Source organism: Bombus flavifrons, chromosome 3 (assembly GCF_040668555.2).
Source record: "Bombus flavifrons isolate JBK064 chromosome 3, iyBomFlav1_principal, whole genome shotgun sequence".
Lineage (NCBI taxonomy): Eukaryota > Metazoa > Arthropoda > Insecta > Hymenoptera > Apidae > Bombus > Bombus flavifrons.
In genome coordinates, this window is record NC_138444.1 from 12,708,107 (window position 1) to 12,734,623 (window position 26,517).

Below are 26,517 nucleotides of genomic sequence, written 5' to 3' on the forward strand. Positions count from 1 at the left end.
GCGTGCCATCTACCCGCACTAATGCCCTCTTAACACACTTATCACCCCGATACCTATTTTGGGTCCACCTGAGGGTCTTTCGAGACGAACAGGTTAAGGCTTTGATCGAACGCAGGGTTACGCAGCAATGCTTTAAGGCTTAAGTAAAGCAAGCGCAAAGAGACCATCTCGCTTAACAGGCATGGGGGTCCCACAGTATTATAACCTAACTTTCGAGACCACTCAACATGGCGACTATAACGGTTGAGCTTAACGAGCGGGATTAGAACAATAGTCACAGCCGACAGTTTACGGGCCCATAAACCACTATGAAGACGATATTACGTTGAATAATTGATTTTCCTATATAAATGTCTCTATTGTCTTCTATGGAAGGAATGCTCAGTGCTTTTATATTCCTACAAATACCCAGATATTTTGTTTCTTTTTCTTTGCCGTTTGTAATTTCAGTCAATGATCGGACCGTGGATACTCGTGCATTTTTATGTTTTTACGAGCACAGCTAAACAATGTGAAACATAAACGGTGTTTTGTTTCATCCACCATATTATAACGAATATTCTACTCTGGATATTTTATATGCTTTTATGTATTATGCGTATCCTGTGCATTTTGGAATCTTTAAATTTCCTATAAAAATCACGATCTATTATATAATAAACTGTTATAGTGGTTGGAAACAATTGAGCAATTAATTAGGAAATTAAGAAAAAGATATAATGCTTTTTAAATATTTAAATTATTTTATAAGTATTTCAGCCGTTACGTTAGCGTCTCGAAATTTGTTACCTCGTTGGAAGAATTTTAGCCATTTTGCTGGTGGATTAAAATTTTTGCAATTATTCTTCGTAAAAGGGGTATTATCGAAATAGGATTTAGCGGCAGAAAATTTATTTCCAAAATAGATTTTACAGCTTTAACGCGTCGCTTTAATAGATTCTACATATATTTTGATATCAGTCGCCTTTGTATATTTTATTTTGTTATGTCGTATTGGATTTGTGAGAAAAATGGAAAAGTGTTTAATCTTAAACTTCTGCACAGTAGTGTACACAACTAACCAGTTGCCAAGCCACGAGTTAGGACAACAGGCCAAGTCCAACCTAGTTCCACAGGTCTGTCGACAACGATTACCACCGGATAGGTGGTTTTCTACTACGATTTCATCGGTCGATGTCGACTCTACTGACGCCATCGCATTGCTTCATTCGAACTGGTTTTATGCAATAAGTTACGATTGTTCCCATGTTTAGCTACGGAACATACTTTGAATATCTGTGAAACGGTTAGTTCCAATGAAACAGGGAGGAGTCTATTTAGGTTTTTTCTCGCGTAACAGATCGAAGATCTTCGCGCTACTTCGATCCACCTTTGAATCCGTTCTTCCATCCACGATCGATAAAAAGATCGAGTCATCGTTGCGTTTATCATTTTACAAAGTTTTTGAAATATACATATTTGTTTAAATATCTCAGTTGTAATGTCCTGTAGAAAGATGAGTATACAGGGTGGTTGGTAACTGGTGGTACAAGCGGAAAGGGGGTGCTTCTACGCGTAAAAAGAAGTCGAAAATATAGAATAAAAATTTTTCGTTCGAGGCTTTGTTTTCGAGAAAATCGACTTTGAATTTTCGCTCGGTACGCGTGCACTTTATCGCGTCTCGTTATAACGGATCTCACTGTAAATTGTTGTCTCGATGGAAAAATTAAAAAAAAAAGAAAATTTTTTATTCTATATTTTCGACTTCTTTTTTCGCGTAGAATCACCCCCTTTCCGCTTGTACCACCAGTTACCAACCACCCTGTATAACAATATACAATTAAATGAAACACAGGTATTGTAATATTGCGTTAAGATGATGTTAAAAAGAAAAAAAGTAGGGGAAGGTATCGATAAAAAAGACAATTTTGTTTAAGATGGAAAGAAATGTCTTTTACAGAAAATTAGAATTTTTCTTCGAGAATCGATGTAGATGCGTGGAATTCTTGTTTTTCAAATTTAGACACCTTCTCCGAATTTCCTCGTTCGATAAACCTAAAAATAAAACTGCACAATGTTCAGTGAATCGTTCGAGGAGAGATCGATATTTTATACTTTACAATTTGTCCAGCTGGACATTCGGTAAATTTTTCTAGCTATTCATACACGAATGTAGAATTTATCAAAACTCATGTGTTGAAAAATAATTATACAGAGTATTCTCAGCCAAATGAGATCGCTTAAATATCTGTCGTATGTACTGTTGCACGAAACAGCTTCTCAAAAGAAAGTTGCACCGTCTCAAAAGCCACGCGTCCTTTTCAATTTTTTCTCAAGTTAAAGTCATCGGTATTTTTTAAAATAGATAAACACAGACAAACACGAAAGCATCACTTTGCGTCTTTCCTTGTCTTTTGTACGCCAACTTTCACTGAATTAAGATTAAAATATATTTTAAACCAATCATCTCTTCCAGCCACAAATACCTCGGTACTTTTGTATATAGAAGAAAAATACACGTTATTTGATGGATGAAAAGAATATAGGATTCCATTTAAAAACATACAGACGACGTTGGAATCTCGTGAAAAAGAAAGGATCTTGGAAAAAGATTCTTTTTACTATGTACTAACTTGAGATAACGTAACTCTGCTAAAGAAGCTTTCTTATACAGTCGTAAATCAGTCAGATATCTAGGTGATTCCATTTAGCTGAGATATCCTGTGTAGTATCATATTTCCAATCTCCAAGAATAAAAACATACAATATCGTTAGAAAGGACGAATCGATTACATAAAACATTCTGCACATCTATGATCTAAGAGGAAGAGGAGAAAAATCATCGGGCGACTTGTCACTATCGTTGTCATATCGTGCTGCGTGTGAATCCTTTGAGATTGGTCGGACATTGTTGTACAGAATGTGAAAGAAACTCGCGCACGCTGAAAATAAACACGTGTTTTTATGTCGAGGGGCTGTTCCGAATGGCGCACTTGCGAGAGCTGTTTGTTTTAAAAGAGAGCAAGGATCTATTTCTGGTTTCTTCTTTCATTCCACGTTTTTTTCACCTCGGCACTTGCCTTCGTTTGTTTAACTCTCTTCTACGTACTTCCATACACGAATTTACCTTCCACCAACATCAAGCGTATATATATCAAATAGTAATATTTCTTGCTTCATACGTAATTTATCGTTTTATTTAACGGCGTGAATCGTACGTGCATGCGTATGAAACAGTTACCAAACTAGGCAAACACGTGGCAACGAGTCGTCGTTTTTCCCAGGCGCTGCACGGGCATATTCGGTGTTTGTGTACGTTATCAGTGATAGCAAGTTTATCAATGACAAGATGTGCGAGAGTTTACTTTACAATGCAGATGTTGCGATGCACACGCGGTCAGAAAGTTTTCATATAACGCGCTATCTATCCATCCAACTTACTCGATACTGCGATTTTCCACGTGTTATAAAACTATTTATTATACGAGCAATTATTATTACAGTGGTATCTAGGTACGAAATGTACGAATACTATAGTAATACTTTATGAGACTCGTAATATCCTTCTCATTTTTTATCTCCTTTATTAAATGTCCTCTTTTGAGAAGTTAAAGCGAATCTTGTGGATTTCGATACAATTATTGGGCAATCACTGAATGAAGCGTGAGAATGAGCAAGTCGGAGCAGCGTTTTATCTTGAGTCTTCTTGGTAAGTTCGTGCAGCAGCTTTTAGCTAGTAGGTTCGTGTGGCTGTTTATTGTTATTTATGCTTTGGTGTGCCTAACTCCTTCGACTGTGGGAGTTTTTAAGGTTTTCTTTGTACAGTAGTTTCTGATAAAAACCACGACGTGTTGGAGATATTCCAATATTTTGATGTTTGATTTTTGACCCACATTTCTCAATCCATTCATATATGTTGAATAATGATTTCATATTTCAATAATTTGTTATTTCCGCAAATGAAATTTACATTTTCTCGTTCTAAGCCGATACGTCGAGATTCCGGTAATTTTTATTTCTTTCATTTTCTCTTGGACGTGTTTCTTGCAGTTTAATTCGTCGCCTAAACGAAGTCCGTGCTACCTAAACGAGTAAAGCGATTTTCTATCTAGATCCCATCTTTTCTTAGATGCACCTAAATCTTAATGCAATTGTTTTACTAAAATTTCCCTACAGTTCTTCTTATTTTTATCTTTTTCTATTTTCTTCTTTTTATAAATTATTATTCGTCGAAGAATTAATTGTTCCTCGTATCCAGACTGTTTTATTATTGTTTAAACCTCGTTCCTTCCTGGGTTACTTGATTCTTGAGGTTTTTAAAGTACTCTTGTATCTAATTCCTCAAGACTTTGCGACACCACCACGCGCCTCAATACTCCAACGCTATTTGTACTGTGCTTGCCACGTTTAATCGTTTGCTGATTATTGGAAATAGATTTTTACGCTCTACTAGCCATCTTCCGTACTTGTTTCCCCATTGTCCTCATTTACTGTCATGCAACCACCTTGTGTCTTAGCTCTTTCCTGTCCCTCCGTGTTGTAAATACATCGATAATTTACATGCTATTATAAATTAGAAAATTATGTAACAATTATCCGAATAATTAATATTTATTTTATTTTAGATTCATTAGTCTCTTATATATGAAATAATGTAACAGTGGCATCTGTATTGTTTGCATATCATTAGTGAAATTCATTCCAGTAATAATTAAACCAATTAATACACATATTCCTTCTTCGCTTACGATGTTGCTTATACGCGTCTTGTGTACTCAATTAACTATTAACGATATTTAATCAAGATATGAGTTTCTCGTAATCCTATTATCACATATTTCGACAGTTATACAAAGCGTGTGAGTGGTACATTCGAGATCTAAATAAATAGACTTCTAACCGAACGTTACAGCTAAGCTAACACTCGAAATACTTCTTCTTCGTTCTGCTTTTCCTTTGGTAAATTCCAGCAAAATTTACAGCTTTGTAGGAACTAGTTGCATCTTCGTTTCATCAGATTTTTCTATTTTAAACTGATCCTTCGATGATCTTACTTTCCTTACAACTCGACTCGACTTTCTAAACCTGTACGTATTATCGTTGAAAAAATTCTCGTCTCTTTGTGGTAAATTTTCTGAAATTTTTAAATCGCGTACCACCTTTCTTCATCTGAAAATTTCCTGATTTCTGTCAGAGTTTTATTTCTATGAGATACAATAGCTCTTTTTAAAAGCCGCAGTACCGTTGCGAATGCAGCCAATTCTTATCTGCTACGTGTCCATATAACCTTCCTCGCTATCTCTCCTCGTGTGCATATGAATTCAACCTCCGCTTCGCATATTTCTACACAGAAACATATCTCTATGTAGCATAGAAAAAAAAGAAGAAAAATCTATGACTAATATTAACAAGAATATTTTCATTGATATTAATAAGAATATTTACCGTCGTTCGATTTACGCGAATATTGTATTATTATATTACATTATATTTGTATTTTTAATTTCGTCATTGGTCCTATATGTCTCGATGATTCGTTCCCAGTACACCTTAATCTCCAGTCATTTTCAATTCGATAGCGTTTCTTCTTTATTCGAAAATTTCTCGAGTTTGAGAAAAGTAAAAATACAATATACGCGATTTTCTCGTCCAACTTTTACTGTATTACGTTATATTCTATTTCTATGTGTTTTTCTCATTCTATCTCTTAAAACGTTAAAAGTAAGTTTTTCGATCGAAACGAAAGCTATCTTGAGGCATAAAGAACTGAATAATCACAGCAGGCTAAACACGTATTTATTTGCGTACATTAAAATGTAATTTAGATTAGAATAACTTGAGCAGCGTGACTTATCGCTGAAGCAACGTTGCTGACAATACGAAGTCGATTCGAACTTTGATCGAGCAGAATAGAACGTTTTAAACAAATGAATCGTTCGATTTGGAGTCACCCGATATGCAGTATCAGCGTGTACCATACAGTGTCGGTAACAAAACATTTCAAGATTAATTGAACTTCCTACGCCGGCTGTGCGCACAGTATTACGCTCGATTCAGCTTTCGATCGATCGTCGAGGGTAATTAGCGAAATTAATTAAGAAGTTGGATAAGATCAGCGTGATGAGCATTAGCTTTATAACGCGGAATAACATCTTACGTATCAAATGACACGTGTTGAATGCGACTCACGAAAACGCCCACACTCTCTCTAGCTCTTTAATAGATTCAATTCCGCACAGATCTCCCACAATTTATCCGCATGCTTTATCAACTTACGAAACTTACGTCCAGCTATTGTACCAGCAATTTTATTAGCGTTAGATGTTTCCACAAAAGGCGCCTGCTCGGCCATCTATTCGCAGTTGATTATAATTTTATTTATGAATTAGCGTTGTCTCTTCGAATCCGTACGTGTCTTACAGCTTGTGCAACTTGCGAAGCTTCGCAAGAATAGCACTAGAGAGATAAATCTGTATCGATTTGAGCGTCTGTGCTTGAGAATGGATCTGGTTTAGACCAATGTTTTAACAGTCAATTACTCTGATTACATAGTTATCCATTGCATTGTGTTGCGACAATTATAATATCAATTTTTTCTCTTTATGTTACATAAAGAAACTATTTTTTATTTATGTAATAATTTGTATCTATTGTATTTATATATACTTTGTAGCAGGTTTTAATTATATAGGTAATTATTCACGTTTGAACATGTACAATAATCTTGACACAGATCGCACTAATTTTGCAGTGAAGTTTTGTAGCATCTTTCATTTCGATAGAAATGACCTTTTTTATAAGATGTAATTGGAAATGTAATTATTCATATAGTAAAGCGGAAGAATATTCTCGGCTTTTAAAAACGTAACGTGTTCTTCGTTCTCAGAAACTGAGATACATTTCCAATTACCAAAGAATTCTCCGTCTCTCGCTGCTCGATCATTTTGATTCAATAATTCTTCCGCAATTGCTCTTGAGAAGCCAATAAATTTGTAATATCAGTTCTATTACCAGCGACTTCATTGTTTTATTTCCTATGTAAATTATTAGTTGCCTCGATAATATTATTTTGCAGCTAGCTTTCCTCAATTCTTCCTCGCGTTCGCGTCTCTTCAGATATCTTCTTTTTGTTTTCTGAAATACTCGATTCATAAAAAGCGTGGAATACACAAAGGACGATAACATTAAAGTTAAATATTAAACAACTATCTAATATTTACCTGACTGTGCTAAGTGCAGGGTATGTATTGTGTTTGGCTTTATTGTATGTATGTATGTTTGTTTATTAGTTTGTTTGTGTCCCATAACTTATGAACTGCTTAATTGATTCGTGTCTGTCGCGAGAGTCTATTGTAAGCTACGTGTCCTATTGGAAGAAACAAAATGATGGAAGATATAGGATTCAAAAAAAGGTTGATGTGCCTGAATCGCTAAATTCAGCAAAGGAATGTGTCTCCTTATCTTTTTCTTTTATTACAGCGAATTTACCTATAAAATATTTTTAATTGTTAATAGTGATTGAGATAATGAGATAATTTTTTGAACGTTACATTTATCTGGAAATTCGATATTCAAAAATAAAAAATATCTCAACGTGTACCTCATATTTCCGAGTCAAACGCGTACATCTTGTCGTTCTTTTTATTCTCTTCTTTTTTGGTATCGCGTAGTAGAGTATCATTTCTTCAATATTTATTTTATTAATAACATCTATCGAAATATAACATTCGTTTTCTGTCGTGCGGATCCAGCAGGGTTTTTTTTGTTAATATAATTTCTTTTCGGAAAATAATTGCGCATCTTCTTAATACAAACTGAAGCTTATAACATAGCAGGAAGATTCACGTAATAGATTTTGCATTCTATAGGTGTATCGCGTACCTGATCTTATTCGTCGTGGAATAATATTCTGCATCATTGGGCTCGCTGTATGAATTGACGCTTGTGTCATCTAAGTTCAGATTACCGTCATGAATTATAAGTAGGAATCATAGCAGGAAGCATTCGCGCAGTAAGCATCCGTTGTGTAAGCTATGTGCACCGTAAGAAAGACCTTGGTGGAACTTATCTTCAAGCTGGCACATTCGCTTTGTATCTTTATCCTGGACAAACACTTTGCATATATGTATGTTTCTGCAGATGTTTGTGCAAAATTACTTTCAGAAAATATACCTAGCAATTATTATTCTGAGAAATACCAAAGTCAACTTATATTTCTCATATATAATATCTTCGATATTCTAGTATTGCCATTTCTTGAGGAATTTACTGAAAAATTCGTACATAATCTTCCTTTGCTTTGTAATAAAATATAATTAATATTATTATCTTATAGTGTTAATTCAATAATAATAATAATAATGATATTTTTCTATATCTTCCATGGGTATACAATACTTACTGACCTCTTTACGTTTAATATTTGTACTACTTCCAGTGTTTCAAAAGATTTCTATTCTCTGATGTTTTAAGACAAATGTGGAGAAGGTTTAGAAATGCATAGAAATCACGTGCTTCTGAAACCCCATCGATGGTAAACTTCGTTAGAATTTTTCTCCACGGAAGAAAAGAAGAAGAGCACCAGAAAGTAGATTCTTTGGTCTCCTTGCGCTTTCAGGTTTCTGTATTTACAGAAACGCTAACGAATTTACACAGCTAGTTGACTTTGACCTCCTCTTCTTTTTCACTCGGCTTTTTATCTTCGTTCTTCTCGCCCTCTGTATTTTCCGTGTTACGGCTTCCATCACGCCTACACGTGTCTCCTCTGTACACCTAAATTCCTAGAACGATTCAACGGAATGACATTAATTACTTCACCAAACACCTATTTCCTTTTAAGGCGTACGTACCATCGAGCCGTTACTTTTTGCCTTGCTCGTTTCGCGTTTTCACAGCTTTTAATCTTCTTGGGACGTGCTAAGTTTGCCAAGAAATTAGCTAGTTGTTTTACTTTAATAAAAATGACCTTCCTTCAGGAGTTAAGAAGATTTTTGCGAATAACTGTTTTCAGTAGCAAGTGCATGAGTTACGAATGGACTGCGGATGTTCATAATCTTCAAGTAGTTTTTCCTTTTTCTATTTACAAACTAAATAAAAATTTCATAATAGCTATCTTCACGATGGTGTCGTTGATTCTATTAGAAAGGAAACAAATTGAAGTTACGTACTTCATTGTTCAAGTTATTAAATTTTTTTATCAGTTGGCACCCTGTTGGCTACCCTGTAAATAGGGAAAATCCCTATATCAGATTCGATCTTGTACGCTCCACATTGTACGTGAAAATTCGTGTAACACTATACATGAAACAGAAAAGTACAGTAATAGAGGAGAATAACAGAGGAGATAGCAACTATAGTTGCACGCAAAAGTATTTGTACGTTTACCATAGAAAACTTTTACGTCCATATTGTACATGTTATATAAAACGTTTTGAAATTTCATTAGCGCTGTAACGAAGGTCGACCGCCATGATCGTATTGGTAAAGTTTAAACAGATCTGGAAATATACGTTAGAAACTACAAAATATTTAATGCAGGTATATATTTCACAGACAACAGAGAAGTATTTGAGCAGTCAATTATTCATTGTATAAATAGTCCTAAACATTCTGTGTGGCCATCTTTAACACGTATTATATGTTTAAAATGGCTATTCGTACAATGTATTAATTCCTTACTAAGTATATATTTGTAGTAAATTGCTCAGAGCAAATTTCTTCCCAATTTATTAGAAGGTAACCTAAATCATATTAATCCCTAGACCAGGAAGACCAACAGGGGAAATAACTTCGTACATGCCAATAAGCTTACTGTAACTTCTATATGAATTTTGCGATTGATCTCAAATCTGACCGATATAATGGAAACAATCATGTCTGATTACGGTACTGAAGAAATTCAAGATGTTCTGTATAACACGTGCAATATAAATGTACAAGTTTTCTATGGTAAGCGTTTAAATATTTTCATTAGCCACTGCATAGAGACGGAAGTACGTGCGTGTAGGAATAGATACTAAATATAGGAATGCAGAAAGAACGTTAGACGGAAGGAATATACAGACACAGAAGCAGAAAGAGGCAGAGATCGCGTTTCAGTGACTAACACCGTTGAAAGTTCGAACGTGGCCAGCCTTGTATCCGCGATGCGTACGTGACAAGAGGCCAGGCACGTGGCAAAACCGTAAAAAGTGGGGATCGTGGTTGGTATAATTCGCAGTCGAATACCGACCTTGAGCAGACAAAACTTTTTAGCCTCTACCCGTAATAAATCCACCGCTTTCTGCGATAAGTGTTTTCGCGTTTAAACTACTAATGAACTCCAGACCGAACGGAGCAACAGCAAAAAAAGAAAAGAAAGGAGAAAAAAACTGTAGCGAAGTAATTTCGGAAACTTTTTCTTCTCTAGAAAGCGAGGACGTTTATATAGGAATCAATTCCGATACGCTGTTTTATCGACCGATAAAATAGTCGTGATATTAATGGCTTCGCGTAGATATCTCTTTACATAGCCTTTACCGAGAGTCGATCGATGTTTCTGTCTTATTATGATACGATTTTATGTAGAGCATAAAAGTTATATAGATTTTATCGTGAATAGAAATGGCCACTCAAAGTTTCGGCTAATCACGAGCTGACGTAATCGTCATTTACGCATGGTTATATGGACCTAACCTATAAAAACCTTGTAAAGGGATTTCACAGTACACGTTGTCTCGATGAAATTTTACACTTATTTATTTACTTGTTTATGACTTGAAACAGCTTTTAACATCTAGTACAATTACATAGATCTCACAACTTTAATACCTTTAATATGACAAAAAGATTGAACACTGAATTATTAGGTGATCTTGTAAGTAATGCAATTTCTTGGTATATTAGCTGCAAATATACGACTATCCATCAGTGAATTAATTGTCAGTGATATTCTGAAATTGTTCGTCATTTTTCTAGTGACTCTTCCACTCCCCGTTAAGCTCCTATCCTGTAAATTAAGTTCCTAAGGAAATCATGTATTATGAGGATCGTATAAAAGTAGTCGTATCACACGTATGCTTTAATGTAAAGCAATTATACTGAATATTCCAAATGAATACAAACATTTACGAAATCGGTATGTATGTTTGCTAAATTTGAATACATACATCATATACATAACCTATTAATTCAGTCTAGTTCCGCTATAGTTGGTTGAGATGCAGTAGTAATACAGAGAAGGGATTTAGAATTATTTATCAGGATATTTCCATATCTCATTTTTTTTTTCGCAAAATGTTACAGTCCAGTATCCGCATACAGATTAATGTTCCAGAATTGATCCCCATTTTCCTTGGGCCAGCAACAGTCAGTACAAAGAGTAGTCTGTGTTGCAATTCGCTCGACGTAGTTCTTGCTGTAATTTATGGTGCCTCAACATTGCCTTATAGTCCAACTTTAGAATGTCTTGCCTTTAATATGTACCGTTTCTTTCACCAACAGCATCTCATTTCCTCGCGATACAAATTATAGGAACAGTATTGTTTTTTGTAAGAAGAACTTTTTGATTTTTTCTCCTTGAAATAATTTACAATTTGTTTGTATAGTTAGCTTCTTTTACAGAGTATTAGAAGACAAATAAGAAAAATAAAAAATATATCGTATTACAATTTCTTTCCGTAATTTTCTTTCCGACTGATTAGAATGTTTTTCTGCATTTATACACTTTACACGTACATACTTAAATTTCTTTAATTTTCAGCGGCTATTAGAATGCAAATTCGCTTATTCATTAAACGTAAAGAATTTATCGTTCATTAAAGCTTTTGATGTTTTACAGAATGCAACGTGACGAACGTATAAATGTATTTAAATACAACTAACGAAATATCTTCTTTTGGTACTCCGTGATATCTAACGATAAGTATCCATACATCTATAATTCATCTTCTCAACGTTGTTTATATCGTGTATAAATGTTATACGTAATAAAATATACCAGGCGTTTAACATCGATATTCATTTTATTTCTGCACAGGCTTAGCTTTCTAGTTTCGATGATCGTCGACCGTACCAGCAGACAAAATACGCCGGATAGATTGATTTTACGATCGGCTTGATGATTATATGTTATTTGTTGTCGCCTTTGCTGCATCTTTCAGTATCTTCGACATGCATCCGGTTGTTTAGCATCGCATTAATGGTCGTTTCTATGCTATGTTCGCTGCAGTCTTCAAAGTGTTCCGGCACTCTTCATTCAACTTTCAGTACACGTGTGTATCTCCGGGATTTTTATTTATTTTTCCCATCGTTTAGATACGAGAAGTAGTAGACGCAAGGGACGTTAATCTCTTGCCGTGTTCCCGATTCTTTGCCCAAGGCTTTTGATATTATTTGACAAACAAGGCGGTGAATTTTATAGCGAACATCACGATCTCTACACGAATTTTCTGTACCTTTTCTAACACTTGTCCTGGATTCATCATTATTATTACTATTATTACTAATAACGTGCGATAGAAACTCTAGTTTACGGTAACACAAAGGTATGATACATCTATGAAAGATTGAAAGTTACAGATTAGATCAAGAATCAATGTGGTATGAATATGGACTTTCTCATAAAAGATTCTATAAAAGGAAAATCAAGTAATAATGTAATGGCAGATGTTTACATTATCGATCAGGATCATGAGTTTCTAAAATACTATGTATACCATATACTTTATGGAGAGAACATTTTCTAACCGAATAAAAATTTTACGTACAAACATAATAATTATGTATATATATATATATATAATTAATTGAAAATTCTCATACGATTATTGATGAGGAACAGAGTATACGTATACAGTGCTTTTCAAACAATTAGTGGACTAACGTGAATGGTTCTATTGCATCAATTAAGGGAATGAAAGCAGAGAAGTTATATAGGCCTGATAAATTGAAACGTTACTCAGAGTATGATACTATCATAAAGGTTCACTTTAAGATAATCGTTAGAGAAAGAACGAATAGAAGCAATGAGCGAGTATAAAAAAGAAGCCAAAACGATACAAAAAATAACCCTGTAGTTATCTTAAATATTTTGGGAATAAAATAAAATATAATTGGCGTTGTATAGTATTATTTTTGTATCACTTTTTTATTTAATTCTTTCAACAGCTTAGGTTACAAACTTTCCACGTGTTACACATTATGACATATATAATAATAAAAAATGATAAGTAGATAATCCAGGCGGCTTTTAGAATGCGTCACGTATGCGTGACGCATGGTAGCGAAAGGATTAAATATATAATTATCGGTATACCATAAATTTGTATGCGTTTGTAGCAAATGTAAAGATACAGAGCTGCACAGAATGCATATAATATTCAAAAGCATATGAAATATCCAAACTGTAATATCTGTTATAATTCTTACTATCAGTAGACGAAACAAATCTCCATTTATATTCTACTCCTCTATTTGACTTCTACAAGTATAGGTTTGCACAAAAATTCACAATCTAATAATTTAACTCCAAGAAGATACTGAATGTACAATTCTCAATGTGAGAATTCTTAATGTACATAGGTTTACAGAAACATATAAATTATTGAAACCGCAGTACCTGTTATAATTTTTATTATCAGTAGATGGAACAAATCTCCATCTATATTCTACTTCTCTATTTGAGTTCTACAATTATAGGTTTGCACAAAGATTCACAATCTAATAATTTAACTCCAAGAAGATACTGAATGTACAATTCTCAATGTGAGAATTCTTAATGTACATAGGTTTACAGAAACATATAAAATATTGAAAGTGCAGTACCTGTTATAATTGTTATTATCAGTAGATGGAACAAATCTCCATCTATATTCTACTTCTCTATTTGAGTTCTACAATTATAGGTTTGCACAAAGATTCACAATCTAATAATTTAACTCCAAGAAGATACTGAATGTACAATTCTCATTGTGAAAATTTTTAATGTACAGAATTCTTAATGTAATGAATTCTTAATTTACAGAAACATATAAAATATTGGAACTGCAGTACCTGTTATAATTGTTATTATCAGTAGATGGAACAAATCTCCATCTATATTCTACTTCTCTATTTGAGTCCTACAAGTATAGATTTGTACAAAAATTCACAATCTAATAATTGAACTCCAAGAAGATACTGAATGTACAATTCTCAATGTGAGAATTCTTAATGTACATAGGTTTACAGAAACATATAAAATATTGAAACTGCGGTACCTGTTATAATTGTTATTATCAGTAGATGGAACAAATCTCCATCTATATTCTACTTCTCTATTTGAGTCCTACAAGTATAGATTTGTACAAAAATTCACAATCTAATAATTGAACTCCAAGAAGATACTGAATGTACAGTTCTCATTGTGAAAATTCTTAATGTACAGAATTCTTAATGTAATGAATTCTTAATTTACAGAAACATATAAAATATTGGAACTGCAGTACCTGTTATAATTGTTATTATCAGTAGATGGAACAAATCTCCATCTATATTCTACTTCTCTATTTGAGTCCTACAAGTATAGATTTGTACAAAAATTCACAATCTAATAATTGAACTCCAAGAAGATACTGAATGTACAATTCTCAATGTGAGAATTCTTAATGTACATAGGTTTACAGAAACATATAAATTATTGAAACTGCAGTACCTGTTATAATTGTTATTATCAGTAGATGGAACAAATCTCCATCTATATTCTACTTCTCTATTTGAGTTCTACAAGTATAGGTATGCACAAAAATTCACAATCTAGTAATTGAACTCCAAGAAGATACTGAATGTACAATTCTCAATGTGAGAATTCTTAATGTACATAGATTTACAGAAACATATAAAATATTGAAACTGCAGTACCTGTTATAATTGTTATTATCAGTAGCTGGAACATATCTCCATTTATATCCTACTTCTCTATTTGCGTTATAAAAGTATACGTTTGCTTAAAAACGAATAATCTAGTGATTCAGTATCAGAAAGATATTGACTGTACAGTTGTCAATGTGAGAATTTCTAATGTACATAAGTTTACAGAAACGTATAAAATATCCAAGCTGTGGTAGCTTAGTTGGAATTCTTATTATTAGCAGATGAAACAAATCTCCATTTACATTCTAGTTCTCTACTTGCATTGCAGGTTAGCGTTGCATAAGGATTCTCAATCTAGCGATTTAGCACGAAAAAAATACCGAGTATGTAATTCTCAACGCGAGAAAAAAATGAACGTTCTCTCGCTTGAACATCCATGTCTCCCTATTAATTTTGATATCGAACGTACTATCATAGTACCAAGAAGCAACTTTCAAAGGAAACGATAATAGGTGCATCTGGCGCTTCACGTAACGTCCCGTTTGCTTTGACACCAACAATCTCGCTGATAAAATAATCTCTGTGCTTACTCCAGACCACTGCTCTACATACCTTAGTATGTCTTGGCCTACTTTAATTGTATGTACTTAATGTAGAACGCCTCTGTTCGTGGCTCTCGATACCTGTTACTCCTACAGCATCAAAGGTTTTGTAATTTTGCCCCGGGCTGATTAAGACGTTTTCCTACATTCATACATTTCCTAGTCATTCATCGATCATTTAAATGCAAAGTCCGGCAGGCTCGTTAAACCTAAAAAGCATTTCAACTTCTGATATTTTACACGATACAATTTCATGAATATGGATGTGGCTAATATAATCATAAAAAAGTACATCGATTAGTCAAATTAAGTTTTTACTTTAGGTGAAACTAACTAGAAGGAAAGTACGTTCGAGATAGTTTCCATTAGAATATCGATTTTTACAATATATAAGTATCGGCGGATTTTACCGTGCACATTTAATCTTTCTAAATGAAAAATGTAGCTCTATTAACAGCAAGTATATCGATAAACATTTATCTATGTTGAATACTTTTCCTTTAATTTAATTGTAGATGGCTATTAACATTAACGAAATCTTTGCCGCGCCTGCTTTTTCTATCAGCGTTGCGGCACGATGGCATTTCCTTTATCGCTTTCGAATTTCGCAAATTTATTAGTCAGATATTCTATAAATTATCTTCAATAAATCTCGGAGTTCTGTTCGTTTGCCGAGGCGTGGAAATTATACCCTGTAACACGTAGATATATTTAAATCAAGCAATAAATCTCTGCTACCTAACCAAAGGCTAAACCAGAGCAAACTTGAAATATTTAAAAACGTTATAATATGCGGAATACCTGCAAAAACTTTCCACACAGAAATGTAACGTGTAATTCTTGATCCCGGAAATTTCAAAACCTCTGGAATTCTGTTAATTATTAAAGGAAGCCTTCATATTCTTGCGGTTTTCTATATTCTACTGTACGAAGATAGGAAAAATATTTATAATTTGATTGTATGAAGAGATTACAAACATTTATAATATACCTACGATTTCACAAATTTCCTTCTATTTTCTTATGCATATAGGATATAAAGTCCTCTCGAAATCACATTCCTTTCTTATTTAACCCTCTTAACATATTTAACATAGTCGTTAAACGAAGATCTACAATTTCATCGAAGATAATTGATCAAAAGTTACATGTTAATTTATAAAGTGTTATCTATAATACACGTCTCGATTAAAAGCGCAACAGAAATTTCTGAACGCGTTCTCGATCGAACGAGACCACGTAGCAAAGCTTATCTTCTTGCTCGAGTAACCTACATCGAAACGCTTTCTCTGAGGTGCAAGTTTCAAGAATTGCAACTCGAAAAGAAATCATTCGTAAGATCTGCACTACCATCTTCACTATGACGCGACACTAGCGCCACGCACGCACTTAACTAATAGCGCACGATATACGCATCTGTTCGTTCCTTTAAAATGATTACTCCCACCTTTCTATTTGCCACATATTCCAAGCTGTTGACAATTTTCGAACATCGAACTACTATTTCCTAAGTATTCGAAGTTACAAACGTAGCAAAAATAATATTTGATGCGAATTAAAGCCGGTTGTCAAAGCGTTAAGCTTCGATTATAAAAGCCAAGAAATGAAAAAAGATGGATTTATTAACATATAATATATAAGTTACGAATTTGTAGTCTTGAGAAACACTATTGATTCTCATGATTTGGGACGGTGTCTGTCAGATACGTTTCTCATGATGCATATCAAATATCATTTTGAACCAAGAAAATAAATCAAAATGTATTTTCCTCGTTACATATTTAGATTTTTATTTGCGCTCGTAATTCACCATAGTTAAGCTTCAATGTTTTTGCTTTTTTTTTTGCAGTTGGCGGCATGAACCGGCCGTCCAAAGCTGTGACCCAGGCGAAGAAAGTGGCACCACCGGCTGTACCCGATGTATTTCGACATTCTGGCTCCTCGTTTGGTTCCGCTGGATATGCGAGCAGCGAAGATAGCTGTTTCCTGCCCGGAAGTGGACCAGGCGGAACAACGGACGAGGGTTCTTACGGTGTGCCATCTGGAAAGAGTCCGGGGCCTATTTTTACCCACCCTGGCTTTGCCTTTCCACCAGTCGTCGGCAAATATGCCCACGCCGAGGATCAAGGTGCGATCCTTATCGAATTACTGCCTTACGAAATTCGATAATATCGCTACACGCTCGCGATAATGTTATTTCCTTTACCATTCTTTATCCACCCCTTCTATCAGACTATATCTCCGCTGTGTTTATGTTAAACATAAAGTGGTTTCTCCTCGTATTTATTTATGATTATCGTATAAATAATAATTTGTAATTGTTTCTTGATCAGAGTGTAAGGTGATGATAGATAAATTTTGAGTCATGAAATATATAACATTATTTTGAATATTACACACATTACCATTGAAGAGGATCAAACATGGGATTGTTACCAAGTGCGTGAATTTATAGAATTTTGATTAGCACAGAAATACATATATACAAATGATTACAATTTATTTAATAGAAAATTAATAATTAGTACTTGATAGTTTGAAGCCACTGTAAATCTATATAAGTTCCCAAAGGAAAGAAATGTACGGTATTAAATTTAGTTAAAGAATTAAATCTTCAAATATTGTTATAGTATCGTAGTGTCCGCTTAGGGTGTAGATGTCGCTGCTGGGTATACATATTTTGTATTTTGGAAGAAAAATCGGAATCCGATCGCCGGGATTCGAACCCGGGTTCCGAATGTTTGTAACCTAAGGCACTAACCACTGCGCCATCGTCGTTCAACATTACTTAGTGTCGAGTGGTGGTATTTGCTGTCAAGTGCCGCCACAGGCCCTTTTTCCACGATACTACATTGTTGTAAATTATGATATGACTGATATAACTGATATCAATGTTTTGTTTAATTGAAAGGAGAAAGTAATTTTTATATATTCTTTCTAGGAATCGATATGACTCAAAGTCCTGGAAGAGATAGCCCAGGTAGTTCAGGATCAGGTTCGGGTTCCAGGCATTCTACCGCTTCATTAGATTCTGGAAGAGCCTCCGGATATCATTTGGGCCCTAGAGGACCTGGTGCTCTTGCTTCATCTCCCAGGTGTTCTATAAGCTCACTTGGCAGCCATCCGGACAGACCGGCGGATCTCGACGTCGTTCACGCTTGGTTGACTGAACTCCAATTCGAGGAATACTTTCCATTGTTTGCTTCCGCTGGTTATGATCTAGCTACTATAACGCGTATGACGCCAGAAGATTTGACAGGGATAGGTAAATCTATATTCGATATAATCAATTCAGTTATATACCTTAAACGTGTATTAGAAATTGAGAACTCAAATTTAAATGCATTCAACAAATAAAAAAAAATTTGATGTTTTAATATTTTCATATCTGAATTCCGTATATTTTTGAAAAGTATTCATGATAAAAATAAATCTGAACTTTTATTTCTTTTAATATTACTATTTTCCAAGTTTTTTAAATAATTTTTTAATATTTCTTTAAATAAATTTAAAATACAATTTTAAATAATACTACTTTAAGAGATTTGCATTGTGATATGTACATGAGTCACAATGATGCACTGAGATATTACAAAATTTATGGCTTTGTTAATTATGTAAGTTCTAAATATTCCTTTATATTTTATGCTTACCGATTAATTTATCTATGTCTATGATTAAAAGACTATATTTAAGACTCTATGGACTTGCAGGAATTAAGCAGCCTAATCATCGGAAACGCTTGAAGGCGGAAATAGATAATTTAAACATAGGAGATGGCTTGCCAGAACATATTCCTGGTTCGTTAGAAGAGTGGCTCAGGCTTCTGCGACTCGAAGAATATCTTGGTGCTCTTCATCAACAGGGTATGCGTTCAGTTGAAGATGTGACGACTCTCACTTGGGAAGATCTTGAAGATATTGGTATCGTACGTCTTGGCCATCAGAAAAAATTATTATTGGCAATTAAGAGAGTTAAGGATATTCGTGCTGGAAAACGTATACAGCCGCTCGATCTTGCTCGGCTACCGCCGCATCCTGGACAAACACAGGTAAAGAAATATTTTAATAATATCTTATTAGTTGCTAAAATATAACGTCTAATCGTCTTCTGTGTTTTCATTCGGATGATGATGATATAACATGTACTATTGCTCTACCCTACAACCCTCTTTAATATATGTGAGTCGTGATAGCATTTATGACCCATAATTCCAACAATACTAGTCTTGGCACACGAGTCGACTATTAGATGTTTATTTTCTTTAGCAAATGCTATGTACCCTCAGCGTTTATAATTCTTTCCTTCATATCTATTATTATGTTTTTATATTTGGTTCTCCTTAATTATATTTTCAGGACGTAGTTATTCAACGAGGAGGTCCTGACTTGCCATCTCCTGATGAGGATTGTTCCTCTCCTGTTCTGAGGTCTTTTCAGAGAGGCGGAAGTGATACTACATCTGGAGCTGCGTGGAGAAGTATGTACGCTGCTTTACCAGCCGATTATAACATTGTTGGTCGGTCTGGTTCACGAGGAAAATCATTAGAAAGCTTGGAAGACGCACCCCTTGGGTATCCTCCGTCACCAGCACCATCCACGCATCCACAGCCAATCGAATGGCGTCCACGCAGCTTCGAAGACGGTGATGTGACTCCTACAAATGATACTTCCGTAGTGGATGCAGGTGGCGGAACTCTTCCGCGACCTAGACATTGTCTTGTTCGTCCACGACCTGTAGCTAAGGTAATATAATTTTAAATGTACAAAGAATTTTTAATATAATCAGAGCAAGAGTGATACCAGTTAAGGGATATTCATAAAGACGTGAATTTGCGTAAATATCCGCAGTTCAGTGATTATTTATATATAAAGATAAGCGAAAGAAGCGGGGAAAAATGTTTAGTATTAGCCTAAAAGACACAAGGAATCGCATAATTGCAACTTATATTAGTATTCATAAATATGATCATGTTGGTTCTTCATTATAGGTCACTGCAACTCCAGGCCAATTTAAGTCACTACCAAGAGACTTCGATAATAAATATCAATTAACTTACGGACTCGAGAGTAGTCCACATCTTCCGAAACGTTGCCCTCCGTCTCCTCCAAGGCGTCAAAGCTCTAGAGACAATAGCGGTTCTGGAGTAGGGGTCGGAGGATCGGGAGTTGGCGATGTTGTGATAGATTGCAGCGGACCAGTTCCAACTGCCTCTTGCGAGGAACATCACATACATCATCATCAACATCATCATTTGATCCATCATCCTTCTCCACCGCCACCAGCACCTGCGCCAGTGCCATCGACTCCTCCACAAATAAATCGACCACCCTCTTCTATGTCTCGTTCTTGGGGTAGTGTCAGTGTCAATGTTAACGAAGAACATGAATTAATAGCTTCTCTTGCTCTGCAGCACCGTAATGGTTCTGATGCCAGTTTTAAGGTAGTTTTATTTCATTTATATTTCATACGATAATAATATAATATTGTTACTGTGGATATTCATGAAATTATTTGCTCAAATTTTATATGTTTCATAAACGTAACTTGATAAGTCCACTGATATTGGATATCTGAGAAACGAAGTATATAAACACAAGATTAAATACATCTGACTTTCAGACAACTTATTTTCCAATAACCCTTAAATTTTTGGGTATATGTACCCTGGCTGTTAAATTGAGCATAAACATTTCTCAAGCTTAACACTAATAGTAGATTGTATATTAATATTAACTGTATTTTTTCAGTCAAGTTCCAGTACAGAATCCGACTCACTACCGTTTGCAAATGAAAATGCCGGAACAATAAAACAAAGAGCTGCACGCGCACAAGAATACGCAAGTGGTAATACTGGTAGCAACATGTCAGGTCATGGAATAAGTCATCACACCGGTGGCAGTGAACCAGCGGATGTATTGAACGATATTGGGAATATGCTTGCAAATCTTACTGACGAACTTGACGCTATGCTCGAGGAAGAAAAACGTCAAGGCTTGAATTCATAATTATCGCTACCTTTGTTTGCGTCTGTTCTCATTTTTCTTTGTTCTTTCTTTCTTTTTTTTATTTACTAGTACTACCACGAAGAACACAACTTTAGCAACAAAAGTCGATGACGAAAACATAGATATCTTACGCTATGACGTATAATATTGTAGACCATGAACGCATACAGTTCGCAAGATTAAATAGACAAACGTCATATATGAACTCGATAAATTTTAGCTTGATACATTGCAATGATCGTATTGAGAGGAAAGAATGTTCGGTGTTGGACGAATGTTAAGCCACGTTCCATTGTGTTGGCTTACAACATAAGTTACATTACACAAATAATAATATCCTGTTATAATTGTATAAGTTAACGTAGTGGATAGTATTCCACGCCATAATTTTGATTTTTATCAGTTTCTTCATTCCTTCTTTCTCTCTTTATAGGACAAAGCTTCTTATTTTTCTATCAAAATATTATGAGCTTTCTATGGAGTTTCCAGAGACACTTGAATGTTGCACAATTTTTGCGATTTTTATATTTCTCTAAAGTATTTTTATTCAGTATATTTAAAGAATAATTTTTTTCAGTACATTATTCTGAATAATACTAATGTTACACACAAACGTTTTCTATTACAGATTTTTGAACTTGCACTTTTAAATAAAATTTATATAAGGAAAAGAAAATAAAATTGTAGGAGGATAAACTTAACAAGGATAGATAGACGAGGAAAATTATGCTAAAAGAGAATTGCACTTAATAAATAAGTATGTATGGAAGTATGGACTTATGCCTTATGATAAAAAGACTGCAGAATACATCGGTGTAGTCTAATTCTTAATGCACATTTCACGTCACTTGTATTTTATATTCATATAGCATAAAGACTGATTCGCTTTCTCTGGAAACTTCATTGCTACCGATATATGTACATTCCAGCTAGTATATTTCCTTTTCCACTTCCGTCCTTTGCTAAAACGATAGCATGTTAGATTGGGACCTTCATAACTGTTGGAGCTGTTAGACATTTTGAGATTAGTATGATACAAAGAAGTAAACTTCTGTATCCTTTTTCCAGAGTAAAATAATTCTTCCAGTAACGTCAAAGAAAAATATTATTGAGTCATGTTGTTTTGATGATGAAGCATAATTATATCTTTGACTATATTATGGTACAATTTCTATAAGAGTTTACGATAGTTTGTATGAAAAAACTTACATCTTCCATTATTTGAACTTGAAAAATAGTTCTCATAAGACTGAGAACAAAATCAACATAAACATTTGACTGCCAATTAAATTTCAAGATTATACAGTTTAAATACAGAATCATATGCACTGTATGCCAATTAACATTTTATATTTATTATCCGTACTAATATAGTGATGTATGTAACTCACTATTGTTATATGGTGCACAAAAACATGTGGGGTGCAAAGTATCCACATGTATCAAATCAAAGTAATCGTCGTAGTAGAATCTTGTCGATAAAAGGTGTTCAGGTTTACTCCAAATTTAAGTATTATACTGATATGTACTGAGACTTGTGCATAGAATTGTATGTAGCAGTCCTCACACACAAGGTGGATCATGCGATTGAGCTAACAATAAGTTGTATCTTGTATCCGATTGTATGAATTATCCTGTATATGCATGTACACATGTACATTTATATATGATAATTCCAGATTCTTTATGAATCATAAGAGTTCATATACATATATGGCTTATTTTTAAAATTTTAAGTATTTTAAAGTCTGTGATCTACTTTAAAACTTATGTACAATTTAAGTCATTGTTAACATATCAGTTATCTTTGGTACATTCAAGTAAATAGTACATACTTCGTACTTGGATTAAAATTTTAAAGGTTTTTCGATTTATATGTGTAAATGGACGTAGAATTCTCATACATAAATGTATATAAGGTTTCAGTATGACGTTATTACTAATAAAACACTCCTTATTTTACATTCTTTAAGGAGTATAAATTGCTGTCTCTGTACAAATCAGTTTCGCAAGTAAATCATAAATTAATTGCAATGAATTCAATTACACTATCATGATTCTAATGTATTTTATTTTTAACTATATGATTCGTTATAAATATTCAAATCCAGTTACGCTCTATCATTACAAGAAAAGAAAATGTGGTAGGATATATACAAGATTTTGAAACACACTTAAAACCTAGGTTAATCAACTGAATATTGGGGCTACATTATTGTAGCCTGCAGACTTGTTAACTACTGTAGGTATATATAGTAGGTATACATATATCAGTTTAAGCAGTGTACTTAGGGAAACTGTTTTGCGGTGCTGCAAATTTATGAATTTATTATTATTTACTTTTACTCTTTATTATTATTATTGTATATTATTATATTTCAAGAGAACAAACTGATTTTAAGTCATATATATGAATAATCAAAGGTGGCACAAGCTCTTAATACATTTACATACGTATAAATGTGGCATTTATTTTTATTGCATTTAAATGCAAATTTTTTATTTACTATTTAGTTGGCTTGTAACGTTTAGATATTTTATTAATTACTAGAAATGTTTTTACATGAAGTTATTTTTACAAGTATAATCATTTGTGCTGCCCTATATATTTGAACACAGAACATTTTTAAATCTTCCAAAGATTAATCAAGATTCACTAAGTTTTCATATTTATGATTAATTATTTAAGTTTTAGGCTTGACCTTTTACACTAAAGTTATGAATTGACCACAAAATCATGAATATTCTAAAACAATTTAAAATAAGAAGCATACTATTTTATTTAAACAATTGTTTTTACAATAATAATTAACGTAAGAAGATAAAAGCTTTAGGGTAATATCATGATGCAGGTGTTTAACTAAAATAAATGTTAATTTGAGAAAAAATGAAGTAACTAGTAAATGTTGGTAGGAAATGAAACATTTTATACTAATTGTGAGATCGTGTGATCAATTTACAATAATTGCTTTTTTATGATACACATTGAAAAATACAATAGAGGGTAATAATGCACACACTGCCGACTTTTATACTGTAATTCAGAGATTTCATGAGATCAAGAAGTGAATAAATAAAGTTTCTAGATATTGCATATAGTAATTCGTGCATAAAATGCACTTAAAACATTAAATTTATTTAATATTTATTTATTTTTAAATTGAAAATTATTAAATGTTTTAAAAATATTATGAATAATTTCATTGATGCTTTGAAAGTATTATTTTAAGTGAAACTTTACAAAAGTTTAATTGATATAGTATCAACAAGCTATGATGAGAAAATTATGTATAAAAAGATGTACAAATACTTTATTTAACTAAAAGTATTATTTTAATTATCAGTATCAATGTAAGTAAAAAATGTAGACCAGATGCATAAAATATGTTACTGAGATGTTTACTTAAAATAATACAATCGAGTAATAAAATTGAGAAACTATGTATTAGACTAAATGCTTTAAAGCAGTTCATGGCATTCCTAAAGTAGTTAAAACGTATATTATCTACTATTCTTAAGCGATTGCCTCTTCATTTCTACAGATAGCTGATAATGATCAATAATATTGAAAAGAATTCAATTATTGGCTGATTTTTAGGCAGCTAATTCAGAATTCCTGAAGACATTGCTTCTACATGGTGTATACATATTATACATATATAAATATTATATAAATATAAATGATAAGTACAAATATAAATATAGATATATATATATAAATTATATTTATATTTATATTTATATTTATATTTGTATTAAATTAGTCATAGTTTTTGTACAAACGTATGCGCCGCTGCAGTTTTGTTCAGCGAATTTAATACCCGCCTAATTGCATTTTACGAGTCCTTGAGACCTTCTCCTACTTTCTGTATTTGTTTAAATGCACGTTAAATACATTACTTGATTTATCGACTATGATGAAAGAGATAATTAAATAAAACTAATTGACAGACTCCATTCTCATTGTTTTTTGGTATATACCCGAAATAAGTTGTTAATTATCCTGTTATATGAGATTCTCATTATGTAAGGAAACAGAGATTCTCATATTTTTATTATAACATAAGCAGGATGCAACATCATATGTATATGTCATCTCTGTCGTATATTATTTCGCAAGAGACGATTGGAGTAGGGAAAAAAGAAGTAGGCTATATAGGAAATAATAAATATTATTTGATTTCGTTTACTATAAAATATAATTTTTATTTCTTCTATAGAATATAAGTTTATTTTTTAATTCAAGATTTATTTTTTAATTAGTAAAGGAAATATCATTTCATTGTGATGCTATGGAAAATCAAATATTTTCTGCTGTGGAAAATTTGATTTTAAGCGAGATAGGTAGTAATATAATTTTTATGAACTAAGTAATGTTACTTGTAAGAGAAAGAGTAAAGAAGTCCATGAAACACAGATACACTGAACTTCCTCACTCTTAGATGTTAAGTTTCCTTAAAAATTTAGGTGCAAATTGTATATGCCATATTTGAGCAGTCATATGTTTGTGTAACTGTAGCATCTTCAATATAAAAATCATTGAGCAATAGCTACTGTCAGTTTATATTTATTTCCCAAATTATTAAATTTTTAACTTTTTTAAAGTTAACTGTTTAACGTGACAGTTTTATATAAAGTCCCTAACAAATAATTACATTTCATACTCTGTTTCAGTTCTAACTTGTTATTAGATTGCGGATATTTATACATTTTTGGAAATTAAATATGCAAAATTCTACAAAAATATATAAAATATTCAAAGTAGATTGCCTATAAGATTTAATAGATGAAACATTTCTATTGGCATTCTATAGGTTCAATCATATTTACAACAATCTAAAATTACATAGACATCCGCACTCTACTTGTTATTCAATATTCAATAAAAAAAATGCTACAAAAAAATATGTAACTATATTAATGGGTTTGAGATATTAAAAGACATAATAAAAGTGAAAAAATGTTGATAGAAAAATCCATCTATTAAAGAGAGGATTAAGAAAAGCGAAAGAAATATTTCCATTTTGCTTAATCCTTCTCATTCCCACTCTTTCTCTATTACATTTATCTCAATCTAATGCTCAATGTAAAAGTTTTCT

The 26,517-nt window shown here is 33.2% G+C and overlaps 1 protein-coding gene and 3 long non-coding RNA genes across 7 annotated transcripts in view; 1 reads left to right on the forward strand and 3 right to left on the reverse strand.

Annotated features, from left to right (window-relative positions):
- Positions 1-25,967, forward strand: part of ckn (CRK like proto-oncogene, adaptor protein) — a 55,359-nt gene extending 29,392 nt beyond the window's left edge. For both annotated transcript variants that reach the window (XM_069109885.1, XM_069109884.1), the window contains 6 exons: positions 17,260-17,538; positions 18,352-18,675; positions 19,124-19,461; positions 19,769-20,155; positions 20,401-20,853; positions 21,161-25,967. In XM_069109885.1, coding sequence (XP_068965986.1) covers positions 17,268-17,538; positions 18,352-18,675; positions 19,124-19,461; positions 19,769-20,155; positions 20,401-20,853; positions 21,161-21,418 — 2,031 coding nt within the window. In that variant the 5' untranslated portion in view covers positions 17,260-17,267 and the 3' untranslated portion in view covers positions 21,419-25,967. The remainder of the gene's footprint in view (positions 1-17,259; positions 17,539-18,351; positions 18,676-19,123; positions 19,462-19,768; positions 20,156-20,400; positions 20,854-21,160) is intronic.
- On the reverse strand, positions 4,590-6,695 carry LOC138177936 (uncharacterized). 2 transcript variants are annotated; one of them, XR_011172576.1, is made up of 2 exons: positions 5,425-6,695; positions 4,590-5,322 (listed from the first exon to the last, which is right to left on the reverse strand). It is a non-coding gene; the product is annotated as an uncharacterized LOC138177936 (long non-coding RNA). The 2 variants fall into 2 exon arrangements; XR_011172575.1 differs by having other exon boundaries at positions 4,590-5,338.
- On the reverse strand, positions 7,585-8,957 carry LOC138178273 (uncharacterized). 2 transcript variants are annotated; one of them, XR_011172662.1, is made up of 4 exons: positions 8,829-8,957; positions 8,385-8,759; positions 8,152-8,276; positions 7,585-8,081 (listed from the first exon to the last, which is right to left on the reverse strand). It is a non-coding gene; the product is annotated as an uncharacterized LOC138178273 (long non-coding RNA). The 2 variants fall into 2 exon arrangements; XR_011172661.1 differs by having other exon boundaries at positions 7,585-8,276.
- LOC138178192 (uncharacterized) lies at positions 14,862-16,529 on the reverse strand. Its single transcript, XR_011172622.1, has 3 exons — positions 16,406-16,529; positions 16,212-16,333; positions 14,862-16,102 (listed from the first exon to the last, which is right to left on the reverse strand). It is a non-coding gene; the product is annotated as an uncharacterized LOC138178192 (long non-coding RNA).
- Positions 25,968-26,517: the final 550 nt, after the last annotated feature.